Raw genomic sequence first — 25199 nt, 5'->3', positions numbered from 1 at the left:
ACAACAATTGTAAGCCGTATCTTGGGTAATGATGAGTTTGAGTACAGAGAGGAAATTAAGAACCTGGTGGCATGGTGCAAAGACAATAACCTATCCCTCAACATCAGCAAGACGAAGGAATTGGTTGTTGACTTCAGAAGGAGTAGCGGACTGCACGACCCAGTTTACATCGGTGGTGCGCAAGTGGAACAAGTCAAAAGCTTTAATTTCCTTGGGGTCAATATCACAAGTGACCTGACTTGGTCCAACCAAGCAGAGTTCACTGCCAAGAAGGCCCACCAGCACCTTTACTTCCTGAGAAAACTAAAGAAATTTGGCCTGTCCCCTAAAACCCTCACTAATTTTTATAGATGCACCGTAGAAAGCATTCTTCTAGGGTGCATCACAACCTGGTATAGAAGTTGTCCTGTCCAAGACCGAAAGAAGCTGCAGAAGATCGTGAACACGGCGCAGCACATCACACAAACCAATTTTCCGTCCGTGGACTCACTTTACACCGCACGCTGTCGGAGCAGTGCTGCCAGGATAATCAAGAACACGACACACCCAGCCAACAGACTTTTCGTCCCTCTTACCTTCAGGAGAAGGTTCAGGAGCTATTTTCAATATTTGTAATCCAGGGAGTGTGAAGCGCAGAATCAAATATCGCTGTGATGATTGTACGTTCTAGCATCAATTGTTTGGCGACAATAAAGTATAAAGAATTGTAATAGAACTAATTTTAAACAGTCATGAAAAGACCCTCTGTTCTGACCAGAGAGCCATATAAAGTAACTAATGACAGATTTGTATTGTAGACCAGGGAAATTTATTCTACGTTTGTGATATTCTTCAATAAAATAGCTTCCCCCTACTCTTAAGCAGTCCCATGGGATTCATGACAAACATGATTCTAGTCTGGTTTTATTGGTTGATTATATTGTGTAGTGTGGATGCTGCTCGTTTTCCAAGGCTTTGAGAATTCCCTCTTGAAAAAAATGTCTTTGTAACATCGCTCAGAGCATAGTACTGATTTTGGAAATCTGGTTTTGGCCATGTGGATAATGGAGCTTACCCCCACCAGAAAAGTAAGGAGCACCTTAAAACTGACCGATGAGTAAATTAATATTGTTTCAGAAACCTTACCAATTGTATTGAAACTACATGCATTAATGGCTTTTGCATTGTATACTGGAAAGATTGCCACTTAATGCAAGGCCTATCCTATGAGCATTTTAAACAAGGAATCAATAGCCAAAATTCTAATATGCAAGAATATTTGCCTACTGCAATTCACTGACCGATTGAAGCCTCTTGGTTCAGAAGCAGATGATAGAGGTTAAATATTTCCCATGTCCTGTCTCAAGCCCCAGTTCCAACTGAAAGTTGAGAAGAGGGTTGGAGTGATGACAAATTCCCCTCCTCACCCAATTCTGCCTCCTGAAGGTTCACTGTGTGAGTAAGGACTTCTGTATTTCCCAGTTACATCTTCTGTGTGACTCAGTTTTAATTCAATCACAACACTGACAATCTTAAAGTCATCTGCAGACTTACTACCCCACCCCTCTGTAAAAAAATCTCTGGTAAATCAAATATTCTACTCTTTCTTTATACAAAAATCACAAAGAGCAGATGTCCCAGAATAGATCCCTGTGGAACACTACTTGTCGCTGACCTCCAAGTAGGGTACGCTCCATCTACTACTACCCTTTTCCTTCTGTGGGCAAGCCAATTCCGAATCCACACAGCCACATTTCCCTGGATCCCATGCTTCCCGACTTTCTGTATGAGTCTACCATGGGGAACCTTGTCAAGCAGCTTACCAAAATCCATACACACTGCATCCATTGCTCTATCATGAACATAACCAACTTTGAGATAAATCATTCACTTTGCTCAACAGTCAAATACTTTTAAAAGGGATTATAAAATTTCATTTAGAAACATACAGCAAAAAAACCAAGCCTTTTGGACCACCTGAGGAATATGGACTATAATGCCCATTTATGCCAATACCATTGGCATACTTTAGACCCATATCCCTCCTTTGCCTTTCCCATCTAGGTTCCAGTCCAAGTTCTAAACACCCACACCCTGGTAAATAAGGCCAACATACTCTTATCGGTTTTATAAACCCTGAATGGTCACTACTAATGTGAATAAACTCAACCTACCCAATCCTTCCAACTGTAGCCGTCCACGCCAGTGAATCATTTCAACATTGTGTTGCTACCATAGCGGCAATGTACCCAATACTCCAATTGCACTCTAACCAATGCAACAGTACAACATCACAGGCAACTCATACTCTGTGCCTTGGCGTAGGAAGGCAAGCATATCAAATGCCTTCGTTACTACTCCATTAACTTGCATTGTCATTTTCTGGGAGTTATGAATGTCAGCAATGATCCCGAAAGTTGCTACAATTTATTTTATAGCCTACCAAAAGTTAACTTCCCAATATGCTTTATCTTACACTGATCTGGATTAAATTCTATATGTCATCACCCCGTCCAACTCTCCAGCTGGTCCATTACATTCTTAGATAACTTTCTTTGCCACTTTTAACTCATCTACTGTTTTGTCTGCAAATTTATGAATCAGATCGCCTATATTCTCATCCAAGTCATCTGTACATGTCACAGACAACAAAGGCCTCAGCACCAATCACTGTAGTACACCACTGCTATCGCTGCCTCTACTTCCTATTGCCCAGCCAAGTTGGGTCCAGTTTATCAATGCACCTTGGATTCCTTGTGCTTTAACCTTTTATAAAAGCCTACCACACAGGATCTTGCTGAAAGCCTTACTAATCTCTGGTAAATCAAATATTCTACTCTTCCTTTATCAATTTTCTTTATTAAATTATTATTGCTGATTTTGCAAAACACTCACTTTTGAAAAGTGTCTAATAGCTCATGAATTTGCATTAACTTTAATTATTGATTATATTGCTTCCTCTAAATCTTCAGAATTATGAAAAGGCAATAACCAGATTGAGGAAGGTTGTGATCCATTTAGAGTTTGCATACTTGACAGAGAAGGGCTGAGCTTTACCTAGAACAGTACCATGCCGGTCTGGTGCAGGAAGGAGAAGGGGCAGATGCAGTATTAGTAATGTTGAATAAAGCCAACCATAGCATTCATTTAAAACTATTTAAAGTCACAATGCTTATAAAAAAACCATTAGATTATTGTTTTGAAAATTTAGATTGTAAAACTATAACAGCCTCCACGTCCTAAAATACATCAATTTAATTAATTAACTCTATATGCATCTGCGTCTAACCAGATGGAAAGCAAAGAATTCCTTAAATGTTTCTTTAAGGTTAAGGTTATGGTGAGAAGGCAGGGGAGTGGGACTAAATAGGAGAAAATGGATCAGCTCATGATAAAATGGCGGAGCAGACTCGATGGGCTGAATGGCCTACTTCTGCTCCTTTGTCTTATGGTTACCTCTATATGCATCTTTACAGATGATATCCGCTGAATCCGCTTGTCTTCCAGAATGCCAATCTCATCCCAGACATCCTGGAGCGCTGCCAATTTAATGTTCAGCAAATGAATTATAGACGAGGCCATAGCTTCACTGAAATAAAATAGCAACAAATTAAATCCCAAATACTCCGCAACTTCCTAAAGGGATCACAAAAAAAAACCTTTAATATCTGATCGCAGGTTTTCATCAACCCTCCCAGTTTCAAAAGAGTTTAAGAAGTTACTTCAGACCAGTGGGGTTTAGAAGGGGCCTTTACCCAGTCCCACTTTGAGACCAACATCAACTTCACATACAAATAAACTGACCGAGATATACTAACAGAGTTAGAAAGACTTCGGGATGTGCTACGGAGTTGGAAATAACACATCGCACAAAAATACAAGTGAAGTACCAACTGCTCTGCTCTTAAATAAAAAGAAAACACACACCTCTCTCGGGTCATGGTGCAATCGATAAACTGGAGCAAAAGGAGATTTACACCGTTAAAGGGCAACAGCGGAAACAACTCAAATTTGAATCCAGCAGAACCGGCGCGAAGGCGGGAACCTCGCGAGCGCCATCCAATGAGGGACCAGGCTGAGCAAAGAGCCAATCAGACGCGGAGTTCCGGCCGCGAGGGTGATCATGTGACGCCGCGAGGCGTCGGCGCCTTGTTGCGGGAGGTAATGTTGGGGTTTGCTTTTCAAGTGATTTTGAGAGATTTAAGGGCGTCTGTTGGATTGTTAGCAACTCGGTTTGGGGTACAGCGTAGTAACGAGGGAGAGTGGCCGTGAAGGCGGAAGAGCTGTGTGGCAGTCAAATAGCTAAAGCTCGCTGTCAGAGACACCGAATGTCTTTTCGGTGAGGATCTCACGAAGACTTTTAAGCTACTGGCGTTAAACATGAACTCCAGGATTTCTGTTCTCGTGAGTGCATTGCAGTACTGTTTAATAACTTGTTACTGCTCTACACGCCCAGAACAATATGGACCTCACTATTACTCAATAGTAGTGGATGCTTCCAAACCACAAAGAGAACTCAAGCATTTCTGGAGGAGTACAGGATTTTGGTAGGTTAATTAATTTTCCTTTGCAAACATATTTGGACTATCGCCATGTGAAGGATTTAGAGTGATATTTAAATTCAAAAGGATTTCATGCTCATTCAAGGCCTAATCGTTGGCACGAAAAGCAATAGACCAGCGTGGAAGTGATGTGGGTGAATCTCGCTTCAACTGGAATGGCAGTTACTGACAGTGATAAGCCGCGTTGTCCTCACCTATCACCCCACCAGCCTCTGTATGTTTCCACCAACTCCAGCGTGATCCACGGGGACCACTCTTCATGGTCCATCCCATCAATTCCTGCCTCACCACCAAGAGGCACCTAAACAAAATCTTGAAAACACCACTAGCTTCTATCCAGCTGTCATAAGATCTCGAATGCACCCAATTGTCTACTTACACTGAACAAGCTCTGTAACTTCTGTGTATTATTGATTTCCCTTGTACTATCAGTATATTTTGTTTGGAAATGAATTTTATGAACGTCTTGCAAAAGTGTTTTTCCACTATATCTTGGTACATGTGGCAATAAAAAAACAATTTCAATTGCAATACAGTCCTCAATTCTATGAGTTCTAATCTCTTTACAGAAGTTGTTCTGGTTTGCATTGGTTATCTATCCCATTTTTTTCCCCATGTACCTTTGTTGCCATTCCGTTTTGCTGCTCTAATCCTATCCCTGAACTCTATACTGTATTCCACACCCTGTAGTGATGGTGTCCTAGTGTTTTTTAGATGTCTTTCCTTTGTTGACTTGCATTGCATCCCCCTCACATGGCTTCATCTAACAGCTTGTACTCCTCCCCCTCCCTACCTTCGTATTCTGGCTTCTACCCCCTTCCTTTCCAATCCTGATTTAGGGTCTTGACCCAAAATGTTAACTGTTTATTTCCCCCTCTAGATCAAGCCTGACTTGTTGAGTTCCTCCAGCATTTAGTGTGTGTTGCTCAAGGTTTCCGGTATCTACAGAGCCTCTTGTATCCCAGTGATTTCTTTTTGATTGGCTGGTGTCTGTATTTTTGCAGAACTATGAAAAAATATAACTGCATTCATTCTTGGTTCAAATGCTTCACCACTGGCACACTCTCCAGTTTTTAAATAAAATTTCAAATTACTGTACATTTAAAAGGTCTCTTGAGTGAGTTTGAAAATGTCTGAATCTTCAGTCTTTATTCTGTTATCCCACTTAATTGGAGTGCCTGTTTACTCACAATTAGTGCTGCACATTTTTCAACTTCCCAATGACACATCTGTTCAGTACCCTGATCCTTCAATGATTTTGGGTCTCCAATATGCTCCTATCCATGTAGTATGCACCTCAGCTTTCTTGAGCACAATCCAAGTAGATTAACCAACTTTTTTTTTCAGGCAACTCTGAAATGTGTATGACCCTCCTTTGAAGGTTCATTTTCTTGTCAAAGTACGTATAAAAATATGTACCCCAGAGAGATTTTTCAGCCCACACTTCTGGTCATGAAACACGGGCACTAGCAGTCCATTAGGAAGAGAAGAGGCCAAGGAAGCAGGTTGGCAGATGTTGTCTATGTAGACTTCATTTGGTTATTTGACAAGGTCCCGCATGGAAGTCATGTTCAGCAGGTTAAGGCACGTTCAAGGGGAGAGCTGGCTAATTGGTTCCAAAATTATTTTGGTGATGGGAGGTACGGGGTAGTGATGGGAATGATGTATGTCAGGGCTTCATGCTAGGACCTTTGCTGTTTGTAATATAAACAAAGATGTGAATTTGGGAAGTCAGCAGATGATGTGAGGATTAATAATGTCATGGCTAGCTAGGGATATTGTCTAAGACTACAGCAGGATATAGATCAGTTATAAAGTTTGGAGGAACATTGGCAGATGGAATTTAATTATGGCAAGTACAAATTGATGCATGAATAAACTCTTCTTGGACTTCCAGCCGAGTACAGGTATCGATTTTAACTGATGTTTTGATGACAAACTCTACCATCTTCATCAGGGATGATGTCTGGGCATATCTAGTCCAGTGGTATGTATACTCTGTTGTCCATCCCTCCTGATTGGTTAATACTCATCCAATCAGGTTTTTGCTCTCCCATCTTGTTTACTTAGAGCGCGACCTTCATCTTTGTTAAAATTCTTTTCATCTAATTTTATTTCAATGGCTTCCTTCACCAGACAGTCCCAAAAGCCATTGGCGTGGCACAGTAGTTTTGTGCTGTCAAAGTCAATCCTATGGCCATTGTGAATGCAAATTTCTGCTACTGCCAATTTCTCTGGGTAACCCAAACAGACACGCCTCCTGTTCTCCATGATGTGGGTTTACACTGTGCATCTCCTCTGGTCGAATTACACTGCTCCACATTCACATAAACAGCAGCTGTCCTGAGTCCCAGATCACTTTGACCCGCATAAGTTGTGACATGAGCTTCCTTATGGGTTTGTGGGTGATATTAATCCGGTATTTCTTCCGGGTGAACAGCATACATCCAAAAATTCAATTTACAATGGAGATGGGGAAGAATGGTTGCCTCCCGTTCCCATACGTTCTAATATGACAGTAGCCTCAGACATGGCGCCTGCTGGAAACACACTCACATGGACTTGTACCCCAACAACCACAGCCACCATCACGCCTCCAAATGTGGTCTCACTAATGCATTATAAAGGCTCAGCATTGCATCCTTGCTTTTATGTTCATTTACATTTGCATTCATTACTGCTGGTTCAACCTGCAAATTTAATTTTGGGAATCCAGCAGGACTCCAAGGTCCCCTTGCACCTCTAATTTCTGGATTCATTCCGTGTTTAGAAAATAGTCTCTGCCTTTACTCCCGCCACTCCTTTGCCAATTTTTCTGATCTGTCCAAGTCCTGCAGACTCCCTGCTTCCTCAACACTGCCTGCCCCTCCATTTATTTTTGTGTCATCTGCAAACTTGGCTACAAAGCCATCAATTCCATCATCCATACTATTAACATATAACATGAAATGTGGGGGACATGACACTGACCCCTGTGGAACACCACTAGTCATCGGCAGCCAATCGGAAAAGGCAACTTTTATTCCCACTATTTGCCTTCTGCTACTCAGACACTATCTTCTGCCCGTGTTAATATCGTTTCTGCAATACCATAGGGTGTCTTATCTTGTCTAGCAACCCCATGTGACTTTCTGAAAATCCAAGTCAACTTCCTTCATGCTCAAAGAATTCCATCAAATTAGTTAGGCAAGATTTCCATTGAAGGAAACCACACTGACTTTGGCCTATTTTATCACATGCCCCGAAGTATCCCAAAACCTGATTTTTAATAACAGACTCCAACCTCTTCCCAGCTAATTGACCTATAATTTCTTCTGTCTCTTAAAGAGTGGAGTTACATTTGCAATTTTCAGTCCTCTGGAACCATTCCATAATCTAGTGATTCTTACAGCATCACGACTAATGCCTACACAATTTCCTCTAACAAAATTCTGGGGCATAGTCCACCTAATCCAGCTGACTTATTATCTTCAGACTTTTCAGCTTCCCAAGCAACTACATAGTGACTATACTTATTTCTGCCCACTGACACACTTGAATTTCTGGCATGCTACTAGTGTCTTCCACAGTGAAGACTGATGCAAAAACTTATTCAGTTTGTCTGGCATTTCTTTGTCCCCATTTTTCAGTGGTCCAATGTCCACTTTTGCCTCTCTTTTACTTTGGGGGGAAAAAAACTTTTGATATCCTCTTTTATATTGATAGCTAGCATACCTTCATATTTCATCTTTTCTCTCCTCACTTGTATCAGTATCCCAGTGGAATAAAGGGAATTACAGAGGCATGAGAGAGGAGCTTGCCTAGGTGGATTGGAGGAGGATACTGGCAGAGCAGAGATGGCTGAAGTTTCTGGGTTAGTTCACCAGGCACAGAATAGGTATGTCTCACAGAGGAAATATGGTTCGCAAATGGCAGGGCTAGGCAACCGTGGTTGCCAAAGGAAGTTAAAGACTGCATAGAAGCCAAGGAAAGGGCATGTAAGGTAGCAAAAGTAAGTGGGAAGTTGGATGATTGGGAAGCTTTTAAAATCCAACAAAAGGCAACTAAAAAAGCTATCAGAAGGGAAAAGGTGAAATAGGAGGGCAGACTAGCCAGTAAAATAAAGCAGGATACCAGAAGTTTTTAAAGTTATATAATGAGTAAAAGGGAGGTGAGAGTTGATATTGAATCACTGGAAAATGATGCTGGTGAGGTAGTAATGGGGGATAAAAATTGGCAGATAAGCTTAATGGAGTGAGTACTATTGCTATTACAAAAGAATTAGTGCCCAGAGATAGTGCAGACTCAAAGGTCTTAAGGTGGATAAGTCACCTGGACTAAGTGGACTAGATCCCAGAGTCCTGAGAGAGGTTGCTGAAGAGATAACAGATGCATTGGTCGTGATTTTTCAAGTAACACTTGATTCTGGCATGGTCCAGGATGACTGGAAGACTGCAAATGTCACTGCACGCTTTCAGAAGGGAGGAAGGCAATAGAAAGGAACTATAGGCCACTTAGCCTAACTTCAGTGGTTTGGAAAGTGTTGGAGTCTATTATTAAGGATGAGGTTTTGGGTACTTGAAGACTAATAATAAAATAAGTCAAAGTCAGCATACTTTCTGTAAAGGGAAATCTTACCTGACCAATCTATTAGTGTTCTTCAAAGAAGTAATAAGCAGTGTGGACGAAGGAGAGGCAATGGATGTCATTTACTTGGATTTTCAGAAGGCGTTTGATAAGGTACCACACATGAGATTGCTTATCAAGATAAAATCCTTCAGCATTACAGGAAAGATATTGGCATGGATAAAGGAATGGCTGATGGGCAGGAGGCAGCGAGTGGGAATAAAAGTAGCCTTTTCTGGTTGGCTGCCAGTGACTATTATTGTTCTTCAGGGGTCAATATTGGGACGGCTACTTTTCATATTGTTTGTCAATGATTTAGATAATGGAATTGATAGCTTTGTGGCAAAGTTTGGGGATGATACAAAGATAGATGGAGGGGTAGATAGTGGTGAAGAAGCAATGCGATTGCAGCAGGACATAGACAAATTGGAAGAATGGGCAAAAAATTGACAGATGGAATACACTGTTGGGAAATGTATAATAATGCATTTTGGTAAAAGGAACAATAGTGTGGACTATTATCAAAATGGTGAGAAGCTTCAAACATCAGAGGTGCAGAGGGACTTAGGAATCTTCGTGCAAGACTTCCAGAAGGTTAATTTACAGATTGAGTGTGTGGTAAAGAAGGCAAATGCAATGTTGGCATTTATTTCAAGGGGAATAGAATATAAAAGCAAAGAGATAATGCTGAGCCTTTATGAGAAACTAGTCAGGCTGCACTTGGAGTATTGTCAACAGTTTTGGGTGCCATATCTCAGAAAGGATCTATTGTCTTTGGAGAGGAGGTTCAAGAGAATGATTCCAGGAATGAAGGGGTTAACATATGAGGAGCACTTGGCAGCTTTGGGCCTGTACTTGCTGGAATTTAGAAGAATACGGGGAGTGGGGGGATCTCTTTGAAACGTGCTGAATGTTGAAAGGACTAGATAGGGTAGATGTGGAGAGGTTGTTTCCTATAGTGGGGGTATCCAGAACTAGAGGGAACTGCCTCAAAATTGGGAGGTGTCCTTTTAGAACAGAGATAAGGAGGAATGTTTTTAGCTAGAGAGTAGTGAATCTGTGGAATGCTCTGCCACAGACTGCGATGGAGGCCAAGTCCGTGTGTATATTTAAGGTGGAAGTTGATCATTTCCTGATTGGTCAGGGCATCAAAGGATATGGCAAGAAGGCAGGAGTATGGGGTTGAGTGGGATCTGGGATCATCCATGGTGGAATAGCAGAGCAGACAATGGGCTGAATGGCCTGATTCTCCTCCTATGTCTTATTGTCTTATGCTCTTAGTGCTTTTCAAGTTGCTTTAAAGTTTAAAATGTTAAAGTTTTGGCTAGCTGTAATAATACAGGTTACGTTGTATATTTATGACAGATCCCTTTGCGCCCAACTAGCCATTAGCAGTCACAAACGAGAAAATCTGCCATTGCTGGAAGTTCAAGCAACACACACAAAATGCTGGAGGAACTCAGCAGGCCAGGCAGCATCTATGGAAAAGAGTACAGTTGACATTTCAGGTTGAGACCCTTCAGCAGGACTGGACTCCAGTCCTGACTCCTCATTGTTTTTTTTTTCCTCCACTCCTGCTGAAGGGTCTCAACCTGAAATGTCAACTGTACTCTTTTCCATAGATGCTGCCTGGCCTTCTGACTTCCTCCAGCATTTTATGTGTGTTACTTAGCCATTACCAGTGTTCAGACACCATTCATGCCTTATCTCATCCTATTTAAATGTACCAGTGTAACCCACTGTGTCCTTCTCCCAGTCATAGCCTTCTTATGTTAATCTACACTATTGAGTTAAACCACTTCCTTTGCAAGCCAGTGCCTCAGTCTCACCTCTCTGGCTATTTCCTGGTGATCGTCTAATTAATGGCCTTTAATTATGCTGTTCCCCTCAAAGAACAGGGAGAGAGCGAGGGAGAGATAGTACACCATCACAATCTTTCTTCATTCTAAGTATGTCTATTGGGTCTCAGTGTTCTTTTCTCAAAGGAGCTTCAGTTTGTTCTTCCTTCATTGTTGTGATTCCCTTCACATTTCTGGTAATATACCTGTAAATATCTTCTCAGTTGCCTCTATCCTTCTATTAATATGCCAGGACTCTGCAAGGTGGTCCACTAAGGAAAAGTGACGATCAAGATCTAAGGCCTAGCACACAACTTGTAATCTACTAGACAACACAGCAAAATTTCCCTATTCTTTCAATTCTTCCAATTATCTTTTAACACATCAGTTTAATTTGATCTGTTCTTTTATATTCAAAGAAATACAAGGTTTGCCTGGCGAACCTGTGTTCATAATTTAACCGTTGTAGAAATGGCTATTATTCTGAAGAATTTGCAATGCAGTCCTCTCCAAGATCAATATATCCTCCTGGATGTCGGTCATCAGAAATGAATGTAGAGTCTGATTGCTTCCTCAAGTTCTGACAAGTTCAAGATTGCTCTTGGGGCTTTTTTTATTGTCACTAATTCTTTTAAATGTTGTAATTTTGAATGATAATGACACTCCTTTAGTCCTTCTTTAATTCTGTAATTCTATTCCATGCTTCTTTTAGAATATACTACTCCTTTAAACCCTGCATATACCGGTATTTCTTATTTGTATTTGGATTGCTTTGTTCTTTAAAAAAGATACTTAATGCATTTTAAATACTTACATTGACTAAATTTGCTTTTTTTTTTATATACATCATCACAGCCCTCCTCTTCCACACAACAGAGCAGACCTGTTTGACTTAAGTAAGGACCAAGAACTGAACCTTGCATATGTTGCCTCAGTACCTCACAATGGTATTGAACAAGTTCGAATCCATTGGCTATTGGAACTAATCTCAATCCGGTAAGTCTGCAGAATTATATACCTTAATGTATTTGCACAAATATGCATTAAAAATTTCCCAAATAATGTAGTGCTTGCTTCTTCAGGTATATTATTAACCCAGGGTTATAAAATATTCTTTCGTGTTGGTTTCTTTTCCATGAGATGTGATGGGTTTGTTACTAAGGCAGATTATTGTGAATAGCATGAATTTATCCACATTAATTCATAGTTGGGTTAGGGAGGAGGTATTGGTGATAAATGAATTACAGGTGTGCAGACGACTTCTTCAGTGCTCCCTCAGAGTTTGTGATGAAATATCCGATGGCGACAATATGGAAATATCAAGAAAAGCCTGTCAGGGTGGGTAATTTATCAAATAGATTATACAGTGCCCCTGTGTTTCTGTTGCATGGCTTGAGATTCTCCAAAGCAACCCAATTCTGCTTTCAATAGTCAAGAGCCAAGCAAGCTTCAGTGGGGGTGTTGCATTGACCATGTTTGAATCCTTTTGTCAGTCCATCTGCTAAACTCTCATATTGGGCATGCGAATATGGTGACCTGCCCAGCAGATCTAACTGCGATCTAACTACCTCTTCAGTCAAGAAAGCACAGCAGTGTCCCAACTTCCTGAGGAGATTGAGATAAGAGAGGATCTCTCGACTCCCGCCCCACCCCCATTTTTACCACTTTTTATAAGAGTACCATCAAGTGTGTCCTGATCAGCTGTGTCCCTGTCTGGTATGGGAATTGCAAGACCCCTGACCATAAGCCGTTCTAAAGGATTGCGAGGACAGCTGAGAGGATCATCGAAGTCACTCTTCTACTCATTAGAGAAATCTATCAGGAGCGCTGCGTATGCAGGGCCCTTAGCATTGGCAGTGATATCTCCCACCTGTCCAACAATCTCTTTGACCCTCTACCATTAGGCAGGAGGTACCGTAGCATCAGGACAAGGGTGGGAAACAGCTTTTTTTTCCCCCAGGCTGTAAGATTCCTGAACTCCCTGCCAGCATCAGGTTTCATCACATATGAAGCACCAATAGTGTTTTACTGTTTACTTTATAACTTGTATCATATATGCACCTATTATTTGTTAATTTATTTTTGGTAATATAACTTTGTATTTTTATGAGCTATATGGACTGTGTTGTGCACCTTGATCTGGAGGAACATTTTTTCATTTGGTAGTGTACATGTGTACAGTTGAGTGACAATAAACTGAACTTGAACTTTAACTGCAGGGGTTGGTGTCTTGCAGAAGGCACTGACATTAATTTTAATGATCCTTCTATTGAATTTGGAAAATCTTGCTGAGAGCATATGGGCAAAGGATGCATTTGAGCTAGATACCAATAAAGAGATAAGCATTTAAATGAATACCTTTGAAGAATTCCAGTCATCTCCTCTTGGTCTTTGTGTGATAATGGTAGGGGGAAGATGAGCATAGAATATCTTTGAAGTAAATAAATATTATTATATAGCCAGGTTAAATGCCTGGAATTTACTGAGTAGGAGCCATGGCTGACTTATGCCAATATCACACACTTACCTGGCTTGTATGTAGAAAGGTAACCTTCCTGTTCAAGACTGTCATAATGCAAAGAAACACAGATTATGCAAAATAACCAAGATGTAGAGGTGGAGCTGATCGAGCATTCCAAGAATGAGCATGCACAGAAGTGACTTATGGAAGGGTAGGTCAGATCTCCAATTTCTGATTAGCTGGTCTTCTTGAACCCAGTGTGAGGGGCAGGAGGAGTGGGTAACATAATCAGTAATTGTAAAGAAGTGGAATGTCTGCAGCAGATGTCAGAAGTATAGCCAAAGATATCAGACATTATTTATTGTTAATACTTTGTTTAAAAGTCTAACGTGAATTTTGCTTGACAGTAGAAAGTTAATGAAGTTGTTGGAGTTTATGGAATTACCTGGTGTTATATGACCTAACTTGAAATGTATTTAAATATTTCATAATGCAATTTCTTCCTTCCGATGCATACAGAATACTGTATGTGCTGGAAATGTGAAATAAACTAACTCAAGTCTCATGAAATTGGGCATCATTGGTAATTGTAGGATGCATCTCTGCTTTAGGATGTTAATATTTCCTACATTTTATAGAATTACTGCAAAACAGCAGGAGGCAGTGTTGGTTTTGGATGAGACTTTAATTATTAAAGAATAGAAGTTCAACTGTATAAAAATAGTCATTAGATTAGTGGAGTAAATATTTATAACAGAAAAATAAGCAGTATAGTATTTGAATTTTATCACTTATTCATGTTCTACTTTTTGTTCTGTGTAACTTTTCAAAAACTTTTTGACAGATAACATGCTAATTCTAGGAAAGTATTGCTTGTCTTTTTTTCCCTCAATACAAATGCAGTGTTCAATACAGTTGGCTCAAAAACCCCTCAATAATTTTGCTTTGTTCCTTTCTTCTTGAACCGGAACCTTAGAATCCCTGAAACAGTTTCTCGTTCTATTTTTCTGCTCCTAACTTTCTCTCACAGATCTGCCCTTGGCCTCTATCAATTTCTAATTTATGTAGTAAAAGCATCATCCTTATCTTAAAGTCCTTTTGTAATTTCAGTTATTCTCCATCTGTCTCACCACCAATTTTCAATTCTGTGCAGCCTTTTATAGCCAGACAGATCTCTGCATTCTTGCACTTTAAATCTAACTTGGAACTACATAATCTCTGAAATGTGTCCCTTTCTACCTCTCTTTTAAGATGTTTCTTAAAACTGATCAAGACTTGGATTTTCTTTGAATATCTCTCTTTGTGGTTGAGTCAAATTTCACTTTGACAAAGCTCCAATTGACTGTTTTGGGATCTTGTATTATATTAGAGGTGCTATGTAATAGATGTTTTTTATTGTTGTGAATTAAATTGTAATGGGTATTCCCTTGGATACTTAATTAACTAATTCTAAATTGCTGAACCATTCAAAAATGACTCATTGAGGGTTATTACTCCAAAATGATGGTCATTAATAGAAACTTTCACCCAAGTTCCAAATCCCTTTTTTGGAATTCACAAACCACTCTAAATTTCTTCTTGTGTTCACATCCACCTTGTGCTTCTGTTTCCGCTCACATCTGATTTATCAATTTTTATTTATTGTGTTCTTTATATTTATTGCGTTTTTATGCTGCGTTGGATCTGGAGTAATGATCATGTCGTTTCCCTTTGCACTCATGTATTGAAAAATGACATTAAACAATCTTGAATCCTGAATCTGAAAGGCATGTGAGCTGGTCAGTAAATTAGTTATTTAAAATTGTCCCTAGTGTATAGTGAATACGTGAAGAAAATTTTGTCTTGGGTTTAATGATGGTTGCCATAGACAGGTTAGGCTGAAGAGCCTATTTCTGTGCTTTATAACTCTGTCTTCTAGCTGTATGTCCATGTTGAGCTTTATATCAGTATTTTTCAGGATGAACATTTAAACTGCTATGCAGAAAATAGGGTGTTGTAGTTTAATTTCCACATTTTACAGACAGAATTTTATGCATCAATTTCTAACAATTGTTTACTCTCCAGAAATTCTATTAAACATCTTACACCTAAGAATTCATCTCTGAAGTTAGAGGTGCACGATTTTTCTTTCACAGCCTCACAAGGCAAACTTCGCCAGTGCCCAGAGCTCAAGTCGTCAGGTTGCACATTTTCCTTTATACACTGTGGAGCATGCATTCTCTTCCAGCTCAGTTTCTTTTTACTGTGCTGTGGAGCATGCAGAAGTAAACTAGAATCAGATTGGGGGACACAGTGGGGCCAACTGTTGAAGATTAAGGTCTGAGTATGATAGCATTGACCCAAAGTCAGGGTCTGGACTTGAAAGTGACCGACGAAAGTGCTTGTTGGAAACATGGACAGAATGAAATCTTTAAATGGGCCTCAATGGATTGGGTTCTCAACGTGTTCCTGAAAATAGCAGAGTTGAGGAGATGTGGAAGCCTAATTTTGAAACTCATCAGCAATATTTACTTCATGAAACAATGTGGTCTGATTTCTGGGCAATACTGCTAAGTGCCTGATAATAATTCATATTATTAGTGAATGGTAACTGTAAATAACGAATTTAATTTTTGTGTGGTTTAACCAAGAACTGGTTACAGTTGCATAGCAGACTGGAAATAAGTCTTTGTTAAGGAAGTAACATTGCCACAGGACTGAATTTGAAGGCCACTGTACTGTTTCAGATTGATTAAAGCACAAGTTGTCCAGTGTTTTATTTGAATCAAAAATGGGCTTTTGTGAATACAATTCTTTAATTCCTAATTTATTAGTTGTATGTTTCAAATACAGATATGGAATAATTTCTATAATGTATACAGAATTAATACATACAGCAAATAATATGACTTACATACAGTTTACAAGATATTAATATTTTGATGTCTTATTTGTAATCTCATGATAATATAGATAAGTGCTGTTTCAATTATTTAATACACTTTGGAACCCATTAACCCTTTTTGCCCAAAAGACACCCTTAAGCAGAGGCCACTTTGGTATGACAGCAGGACTGTAAGTAAACAATTTGAGTTTTAATTAAAATTATTCTGTTTTGTAGTTTGTTGAACTATTATTAATTTAGACAACTAATTAGCCTCACTTATGGACACAATTCAAGTTGAAGTCCACAACTGGTGACCAGGATGTTGGAAAGCACAGACTACTTCCAAAATTAATGGTCCATGATATAGTAACAAAGCAATGTTAGAATAGAATAAAAACAAATGAAACACCAGAATTATAAATAATAAGAATGAATTTATTTATATTTCAAGTTGATTGCAGCCCCTGTGCCAAAAATTAGTTCAAGTAACTAATTTTTATGTGCTCAGAATTTTGTCATTAGGGGATATGTCCTCAATTATATATATTTTTAGAAATATTTTCATTAAATCTATCAGATACCATTGTTTCATAATGCACAGTGTAAGATATTTGATTCAAAGAGCTTGGGGAAAGGTATCTTTTCTTTAGGTCTAATCCTGATTAAACTATTCTAATCCTTGATTCTGAATAATGATACACATATCCACAAATGCTACTCGCAAAAAAACACCTAATTCAGTGCTTATTAAATTTATGGACAACACTGTGACAAACCACTATCAATTTTACTACAAAAGCAGAAAAATAACTTGGACCTAATTGTGATCATAACATTGTTGTTGACATTGTGGTGAGGGCACACAAATGGACTTGCAGAGTGATGACTTTTCTCCTGTAAAAGGAGTAAACCCTCAGTGTTGCAAACTTTAAATTAGCAATACCAGATTAATGTCAGCAGTGCCTATCTGTACGATATTGAGAGAACATTTCTATCTAAACTGTTATAGCTGGAAAATAATTATATCCATTGAACACTGTAGTATATGGCTTGGCACATTAAGCCATAGTCTCAACAGAATTTGAAAGAATTGTGTGCAGTTTAGTAGTTCTGCTCTGTTCACATAAACTAATTGAACTATTAACATAGGGCATTTTTAACATAGGGCAAAGCAATAGTCTTTACTCGTGATCACTACTGATAAATTATGTTTAAAAAGTAACATTTTATTCTTCCATTATGAATGTATTTACTCATGCCTATTCTTTTGGTAATTACTTTCATCTTTGTGTAAATGATTAATTCCATCGAAAATGCCCCATCCTTACTTCCTCCCTTGTTCACCGAGGAATAGTAACTGAGTTATAAAATTTCATCACCCATTTAAATCAGAGTCAAATCAAAATAAGGATTTTTGCAATCTATTTGACCACAATGTGGTAGATTAACTTTCTGTGCAATATCCAATGAAATATAACATCAGAATTGATTAAAATTTACTATGATCCATAGCTTGGAATAACAAGTCCTTTAAAATGGACACATTTTGCTGTTTCCATAGTGCATGGTCGATACTTGGCAACAGAATGTACTTAGAGAGTGGAATTACCTGACTCAGAGCATTTGGCTTCAGCATACTGAACAGCCGCATGCACACTATAGAAAAGCAAAGTGTCCATGTCCTTACAGTCTTCTCCAAAGTACTCTCCCCTACTCAGTGAATCGATCACTGAAGGATTGCAGCTGGCCAGGAGGATTCTGATACCAATATCATTGTAATCCTTCAGAACCATCTTCATTGTATTAATACCAACAGTATCCAAGAATTGTATGGTGGAACAATCTAGAATAATTGTGTGAAAATTATAGATTTTAGGAATCAGTTCTTTGATGACAACAGACTGTTCTTGATTAATGTTACCATTGAATGTTTTGCCTTTCTTTTTTTCATTTCGTTTGCTTTCTGCCTTTTTCTGCTTTGCAATCTCCAAAGCAGGATTCAGACCAACCTTCTTCATTAGGCTATCTAAGAAGTAATCTTTATTGGCATAGTACAGGGCAGCTTCAAAACGAAAGATTTTTATTTGGGGAACAGATGCGAGATTATTGTACTCTGCTTGATCTTCATACAGAGTTGAATCCTGCATTCGACCTAACAAAGCTGTCCTGGGTAGTTGGGTGCGAATAATGACACACAGAATTGAAAATGTTACCCCTGTGACAAGCCCTATTTCAGTGCTTATTAAAATTACAGACAACATAGTGACCCACCAGACCACAGTGTCAATTTTGCTCATTTTCCATAACTTTGGTAGGTCACGAAATTTCATGAGAGCTCCCCTTAGGCTGACTATAATGATGCTTGCCAGCACACACTTCTGCAAAGAATAGAATACAGGAGCTAAGAAAAGAAGTAACATTAATACCAGCACAGCACTGACAAAACTAGACAGTTGAGTCTGACACCCACTGGAGTCTTTAACAAGTGTTTTAACCAAAGTTGCACTGGAAGCGTATGAATGAAAAAATGATTGTATAACATTACAGAATCCAAGAGCATAAGTCTCTTGATTGGCATGAATTGTGTAGCCATGCTTCTTTGCAAACAACTCAGACAGTGAGATTGTGAAGGCAAAGCTGATGATTGCAAGTGTTATAGCGTCAATAGCAACTCTTGGTAAAAGATATAAACTTGGAACTTTAGGAGGTAAGAAACCAGTGGGGATTGGACCAGTAATACTTGAGCCATACAGTTCATTTAGATTTACAAAATGAGATATCAGTGTAGCTACAACTACAATTGTCAGTTCCATTGGGAAGGGAAACTTAAGCTTGTCCTTGTATCTTTCCCCTAATTCTTTGGAAGCAATCAGCAAAGGCATGCAAATGGCGGTTGTTATCAAATCACAGAAATTGGTTTTATGAACGTTCTTAAAAATGTTCATCCAAGTTACAACAACACTACCAGGTCCATGGCTCCGTGGTAGTTTCACTCCAATGAGGTACTTGACTTGCATTGTTATGATGGTAATTGAGGCACCAGTTGCAAATCCATCAAGCAAGGGCTCAGATAGATACTTGGATACAAATCCAAGGTGGAAAACTGCCATCAGTAGCTGGAATAAGAAACAAAAGAATGAGAAAAACTCTTAATCATAAATATAAAATCAAACACCTATGCCACCAATAAAAAGTTTTTTTTTACTTTTTCCGCATCCATGAAACATCCTTGATAATTTACTGGCATCGTAAGAAATACTTTGATCATTTAAAAGACAATTACACAATTGCATGGATAGGAAAGGCTTGGAGGAATATGGACAAATACAAGCAAATGGGATTAGATCAGGTGGACAACTTGGTCAGAATGGACAAATTGGGGTTGAAAACGCCTGTTTGTCTCTGTGGCTTATTGTAGAGCTATGACAAACAGAAATAGTATTTCTGCTTGCAAACACACATAAAATGCTGGAACAACTCAGCAGTTAAAGAGTAAACAGTTGACGTTTCGGCCGAGATCCCGAATTTGCATTGCATCCTTTCTCTGCTCTCCTCTCTACGCCCCCCCCCCAATCAACTCCACCTCACTTGTTTCCTTCCCTCTCTTTGATTATCTCACAAACAGATGGTAGGTGTACAAGATTAAACATCAGTACTTAATTTCCCCCTCACCAATCAACCTGTTGTCCATGGATTTGTCATTAAATTTTGTTCTTCTGAAGCAAAGTTCTCTCTTTATCATGTAGCATGTGGCACTTCCACACAATGGGATAAATTTGGAACATTTTGGTAACTGTAGGCTCCTCACTCATGAAGTGCCGTGGAGCATCAAAAGGAACAGAAAATATGTAACCTCAAGCCCCTACATGACCCTTAGATACCATTATCAGCGGGAACTCTGATATAGTCAGGAGCATTGAAAGCCACGTCAGGAGCAATGCAAGTCAGATATACAATCAAGAAAACGGTGGCAAGGTATACACAAGAATATCCAATTGCTGGGCAATGAAAGTTGCATGTTGTGGACATAGTTAAATGATCATCACAACCAAAAGATCAGCTCAAAGCTTTTTATCAATCTTCAAACAAGTTAACAAGAAATAAACAGTTCAAGAAAATCATCTCTTAATGATGATTGTGCCCAGAATATAAATATAGAACACAACAGTTTACAAGCCTCTTCAACCAAAGTGCTGGTGGCTGATTAGTTTTACCTATCATCCCAATGCCCAGTTTTCAGCCAGTTTATTTTGCTGTTTATAACATTTGTATATTTTTAAAATTGGGGAAAATGATTGAGTGTTTGGTCAATGAACGATATCCCATCACCATTACTGAATTTGGGCTCTGGATGCAGCTGAACAGTCCAAGTACCACTAATGCTGCTATCCAACAGACACTAATGATATCCAGTCCAGCACGTTACTGCCTTGTTAGTCTTAAGATTTTGTCAACAGAAGAATGGAAAACAATAGGGATATTGCTATCAATCAGTAATTAGCCACCAAAAAACAATTGTAGATGCAAAGTTTAGATTCTATCTAGATAGCTGTCTTTCATGGCCCACACCTATATTGAGCTGGATGGCTGATAAACACTGCCACCTAGCTCCTCACCTATTGTTCTATTGAGTAATATAGTGGATTTTGGTTAATTGGGCCATCGGTTAAACAGGGCAGCTGTTTATTTGGGACAACTCTTAAAGAGCAAAATCTAACTAAGAAAATTGACAGGATTCTGTTTGCTTATTTGGGACTAGAGACTGTTGCCAAATAATTTGTAACGGGCATCAGTCATGTGGTCTTGCATGGCTGTTAGACACTACGCTATGCTGAGAGTATTCAGGTTTTAAATAGTGTCACTTGTGTGTGTTTGTGATCAAAAAGTAGAATTTTTGTCACTGATAGTAGGTGAGAAATAAGCAGTAAGACAATTCAGAACTGTTTCACTCTCTGCAGTCTGAAGCATTCAGGCTTGGAGATGCCAGAAATGATCGTGGGTGAAAATGAAATGATCTCATTACTAGGAATTGTGAAGAATTTGAAGGTGTTGACAATCATCTTGAATGTTACAATGAAAATGAAGATTTGAAGGATGCAATTGTCGAAAAAGTTATGTGAAGGCAGTTCATTATCTACACTGGGTGTCTGCGCTGATTTTATTCATTTGCAGTCCATCTAAAGAACATGACAGCGTACCCTGAATGAATTCCTCCGTTGATAACTATTAGAACCCAATACATAGTTTTATAGGATTGTAGTAGTATTGGTAGTGTTCTAATTTGTTCTGTATTTCATTTAAATACATAATTTGTTACTCAGTTAAATGGTAGTTGGTCTTTTTTTATATCTTTCTAACTATTTTCATGAAACTTTGGCTAATTGGGCCAAAATGTACTGGTCCTGATGTGTCCCAATTAATTGGAATCCACTTTACTGGGCACATCATCACATAAACCACAAGGAGGTAGGAAAACTACAACTTCCTTCACAGTTTAATTATGTCTCTTAAACATCAAGCTCAAAGATCCAAAATGATAATTACTCTTTTTTTTCCTGCTATTTCTGCACCTAATTAGGTATTTTGAATAGTTTACTGCTGGAATACTGTTCTGCCATTTAGTAAGGTTGTAGTAGAACTGTGATACTATTCGGTGTGCCTGCCTCTGCTCTATCAACTTACCTAGCATTAATTGCTGTCTGCAGAAGTGCATTTGTAATTTCCACCTGTCTACATTTAGAAGTGTTTCTTAACTTCAATTCAGAAGCTCTGGCTCTAATTTTTAGAAGAGGGGATTAAAACTAGGAGGACAGAATTACTAGAAATAGTTTCTTTCTATGTATCTTGTCAATCACCCCTTATACTTTGAAAACCTTAATCGAATTGCTTCATAACATTCCATATTCCTTGGAGTGGTTACTTTTTACAACGAGGAGGCCATTTAGCTTATGGGATCCATGCCATCTCCTAATCAATACGGTGACCAAAACTGCACACAGGCTGACAGCAATGGTGTCACTAATGTTGTACTAAGACTGCTCTGTACTTGCACTCCAGTTAATAAGGCAAGAGTCTCCTATGTTGTCTTCAGCACACTATCTACATGTGTCGCCACCTTCAGTGATCTTTGGATTTGTAAACTAAAGTCCCTTTGTTGTTCTTTAACACACTAAAGAATTGAATATGAATAAACAAATGAATATGAATAAACAAATTGTTAAAATAAGGCTTGCAACCCAATCAATTGCAAGAATTACTTTATCAGTCTTAGTGTGACATCTGAGATTTTCTGAAGTTGTATGAATTTACAGAATCATTATAATGATTAGCAGCTTTTGCTCAATCTGTTAATTTAACATTGACATATGTTTTTATCAATTATGCAAGCTTGATCATACCTTGTACTTTTCTACAGAATTGCAAATTTGTCTTTATCTCAACAGGGCTTTCCCTTTCAGAGTTAAAAACAACAAAAATAAATCTTCCCATGTTCATAACTGCTGTGTTCTGCCTTGATTTTATTTCTACTCTGATCTGGATTCTAGGTGTAACTAAATAATCAATTTGAAGGTTTGAATATTGAAGGCCAATATTGCTATATATGAAAAAAAAAGGATTGTGGCAACTGATAAATATAATCATTTGACTTTGCGATATTTCTTTAATGGAGATGACTCAATTTGCTATATCTTACACTCTCATGGAAACTTACTATATCATTGAGGTGAATCCTGAAGTCCTAAAAAGGAGAGCTCCTTGAATTATTCCTAAAATATAATGTCATTTTAGATGCTAAAATTATTCACTTTGTATCTATCATGTTCGAAATTATGAAAAGACAGCATTAGGCTTTACAATTAAAGTCTTACCTGATAAATGCCACACATAAATGTTAGTGCAGCTGAAACACTGACAGCATAACATTTTTTATCGCATTCAAAATTCAGCGGTCCAGGTAGGGTGACATTCATTATCATGGATGCATTGTCAGTAGTGATGTTCCAGTTGTTTACATTGCTCATTCCTGATGGCATCACTTTGCTGTCCTCATCAACTTCAAATCCAGCCAAAAGAAGCTCCCGATCCACCACCTGCCCCACTATAAGGCATATTAAGCTGAAAATGCCTACTGAAATATGGCGTGAGGTACCCATCAAGAAGTAAATAATGCAGGAGAAAAAAGATGTATACAAACTGGCGCTGGTTTCTAAGCCAGCAAGCAATGCATATGCTATTGCTTGAGGAACTATGACAACAGCAACAAGGATACCAGAAATGGTATCACCTAAAATCCATTCTTTTAGCTTATATCTTGGGAGCCAGTAGAGAACAGGAAAGAAACCAGTTATTAGGTTTTTAAGTTTATCCAATGAACATGAGCAACTTTCTTGCAACTTCTTTACAGTTGTTTTCTTTATGTCAGATTTTCCTTTTACTGTCCGTTCAATCCGTATTTGAGATTCTAAATGAAAATCCCTTTTGGTCAATTGCTTGTCGTTTTCCATTCTTTCCAGCTGTTCCCGTAGAGTATGAGAGATAAGTAGGTCTAAAGTTCTGCAATTCAAAAGCAAAATATACTTCACACAACATGTAAAACCTTTGCTTCTGCTGTACACCAACTTAGCACTGTTTCACTCCGGTGACTTTTATACGATGTAAATATTCTGAATCAGACAGGTATTAATTTATGTCTGGATTATAATTGTGGGTTACTAAGATAAACATGCAAAATTTGCAATACTGTGATAATGCTATTCATTCAATGTAAACTAGATTTTGTCTAGGGACAAAAAACGAAGTAGGGAAGAAAGCTACGTGGGCTATAGTAAATTAATTAAGCACTGTAATAAGTAAATGCTTCTGCCACTAAATCCTGTAGATGTGAAAAATGCTGAGCTATAAAATAAATGTGGACAATTCAAAATTATGTAGAGTATCATATATTTTAAAGTCATTAAATCAATAGTAATTAGTTGAACTTCTTTTACTATCATCTTTCAAAAATCAGGGAAATGCTTACTTAGAAAAAAGTTTAACCTTTGCAGGCAGACGTGTGCTGAGCTCCTTGAAGAGTACAGTGATAACACTGTCAAAGTGACAAATGCACAGGTTTCCCAGTAAGCTTGGAGAGTCTGAACTACTTGATACTATGTGGGAAAATGTTGGGAGTTCCTTGCAAAATTGTCAGTGTTTCTCAGGGGAGAAATTAGGTTATTGTTTCCTACATTTGATACAATATACTAATGGTCAGAATAGAATGATATTGTTAAAGATAATTAAAGCAAACTTTCAAAATTTGGGAACATAATAGAATAGGACATGTGAAATAATTAACTGATCGGTAGCCTGTTTATAAAAGAAGTATGATACAATTACTGAAAGAATTAATTCACCATATCAAGAGGGGAAGGTACAAGAAGATAATGACCATTAAATGGAAGAGCAACTGTGAATCTGTTACAAAAGGAATAATATTGGTTAAGAAAGTTAGCTCATACCCATGATGTGTCAATCTAGGTTATAGTAATTTTGGGTAATAACCTTAACTGAAACTATTTTGTGATAAATAACTAGATTTATTGATAAAGATGAGATTCTGCAGATGCTGGAAATCCAGAGTAGCGTACACAAAATGCTGGAGGAACCCAGCAAGTCAGGCAGCATCTATGGAGAGTAATAAAGGGTCAACTCTTTATGAAAGGGAATAAAGGGATCAGGGCTAAGTCCTGATGAAGGATTTCGATCTGAAATGTCGACTTTATTCCCATCCAGCATTTGTGTGTGTTACTCTTGATTTATTGATGATTATTTATTTCTGATTCATAGTGTTGTAATTTTGAATTTCAATTTTTTGCTTCTGAGTACTCAGTCTAGTATACTGTATATAT

General features: G+C 38.4%; 3 protein-coding genes across 14 annotated transcripts in view; 1 reads left to right on the top strand and 2 right to left on the bottom strand.

Annotated features, from left to right (window-relative positions):
- Window positions 1-3982, bottom strand: part of LOC140196024 (protein regulator of cytokinesis 1-like) — a 36766-nt gene extending 32784 nt beyond the window's left edge. For 2 of the 3 annotated variants that reach the window (XM_072254724.1, XM_072254726.1), the window contains exons 1-2: window positions 3907-3982; window positions 3436-3568 (exon numbers count right to left, since the gene is read on the bottom strand). In XM_072254724.1, coding sequence (XP_072110825.1) covers window positions 3436-3568; window positions 3907-3920 — 147 coding nt within the window. In that variant the 5' untranslated portion in view covers window positions 3921-3982. Of the gene's footprint in view, window positions 1-3435; window positions 3569-3797; window positions 3875-3906 lie in introns of those variants that run through there. The other variant, XM_072254725.1, reaches the window with a different exon arrangement.
- Window positions 3983-4105: 123 nt separating this feature from the next.
- idua (alpha-L-iduronidase) overlaps window positions 4106-25199 on the top strand; it is a 179303-nt gene continuing 158209 nt past the window's right edge. For 2 of the 3 annotated variants that reach the window (XM_072256096.1, XM_072256093.1), the window contains exons 1-3: window positions 4106-4526; window positions 6439-6528; window positions 11840-11980. In XM_072256096.1, coding sequence (XP_072112197.1) covers window positions 4360-4526; window positions 6439-6528; window positions 11840-11980 — 398 coding nt within the window. In that variant the 5' untranslated portion in view covers window positions 4106-4359. The remainder of the gene's footprint in view (window positions 4527-6438; window positions 6529-11839; window positions 11981-25199) is intronic. The other variant, XM_072256094.1, reaches the window with a different exon arrangement.
- Window positions 16199-25199, bottom strand: part of slc26a1 (solute carrier family 26 member 1) — a 129336-nt gene continuing 120335 nt past the window's right edge. For 5 of the 8 annotated variants that reach the window (XM_072256089.1, XM_072256085.1, XM_072256088.1 and 2 more), the window contains 2 exons: window positions 23181-23865; window positions 16200-19427 (listed from right to left, as the gene is read on the bottom strand). In XM_072256089.1, coding sequence (XP_072112190.1) covers window positions 17904-19427; window positions 23181-23816 — 2160 coding nt within the window. In that variant the 5' untranslated portion in view covers window positions 23817-23865 and the 3' untranslated portion in view covers window positions 16200-17903. Of the gene's footprint in view, window positions 19428-23180; window positions 23866-25199 lie in introns of all 8 variants that reach the window. The other 3 variants (XM_072256090.1, XM_072256092.1, XM_072256091.1) reach the window with 1 other exon arrangement.

Source organism: Mobula birostris, chromosome 4 (genome assembly GCF_030028105.1).
Source record: "Mobula birostris isolate sMobBir1 chromosome 4, sMobBir1.hap1, whole genome shotgun sequence".
In the NCBI taxonomy this organism is placed as follows: domain Eukaryota; kingdom Metazoa; phylum Chordata; class Chondrichthyes; order Myliobatiformes; family Myliobatidae; genus Mobula; species Mobula birostris.
Note: the sequence above shows the minus strand (reverse complement) of the source record. Positions and strands in the feature narration are given on the sequence as shown.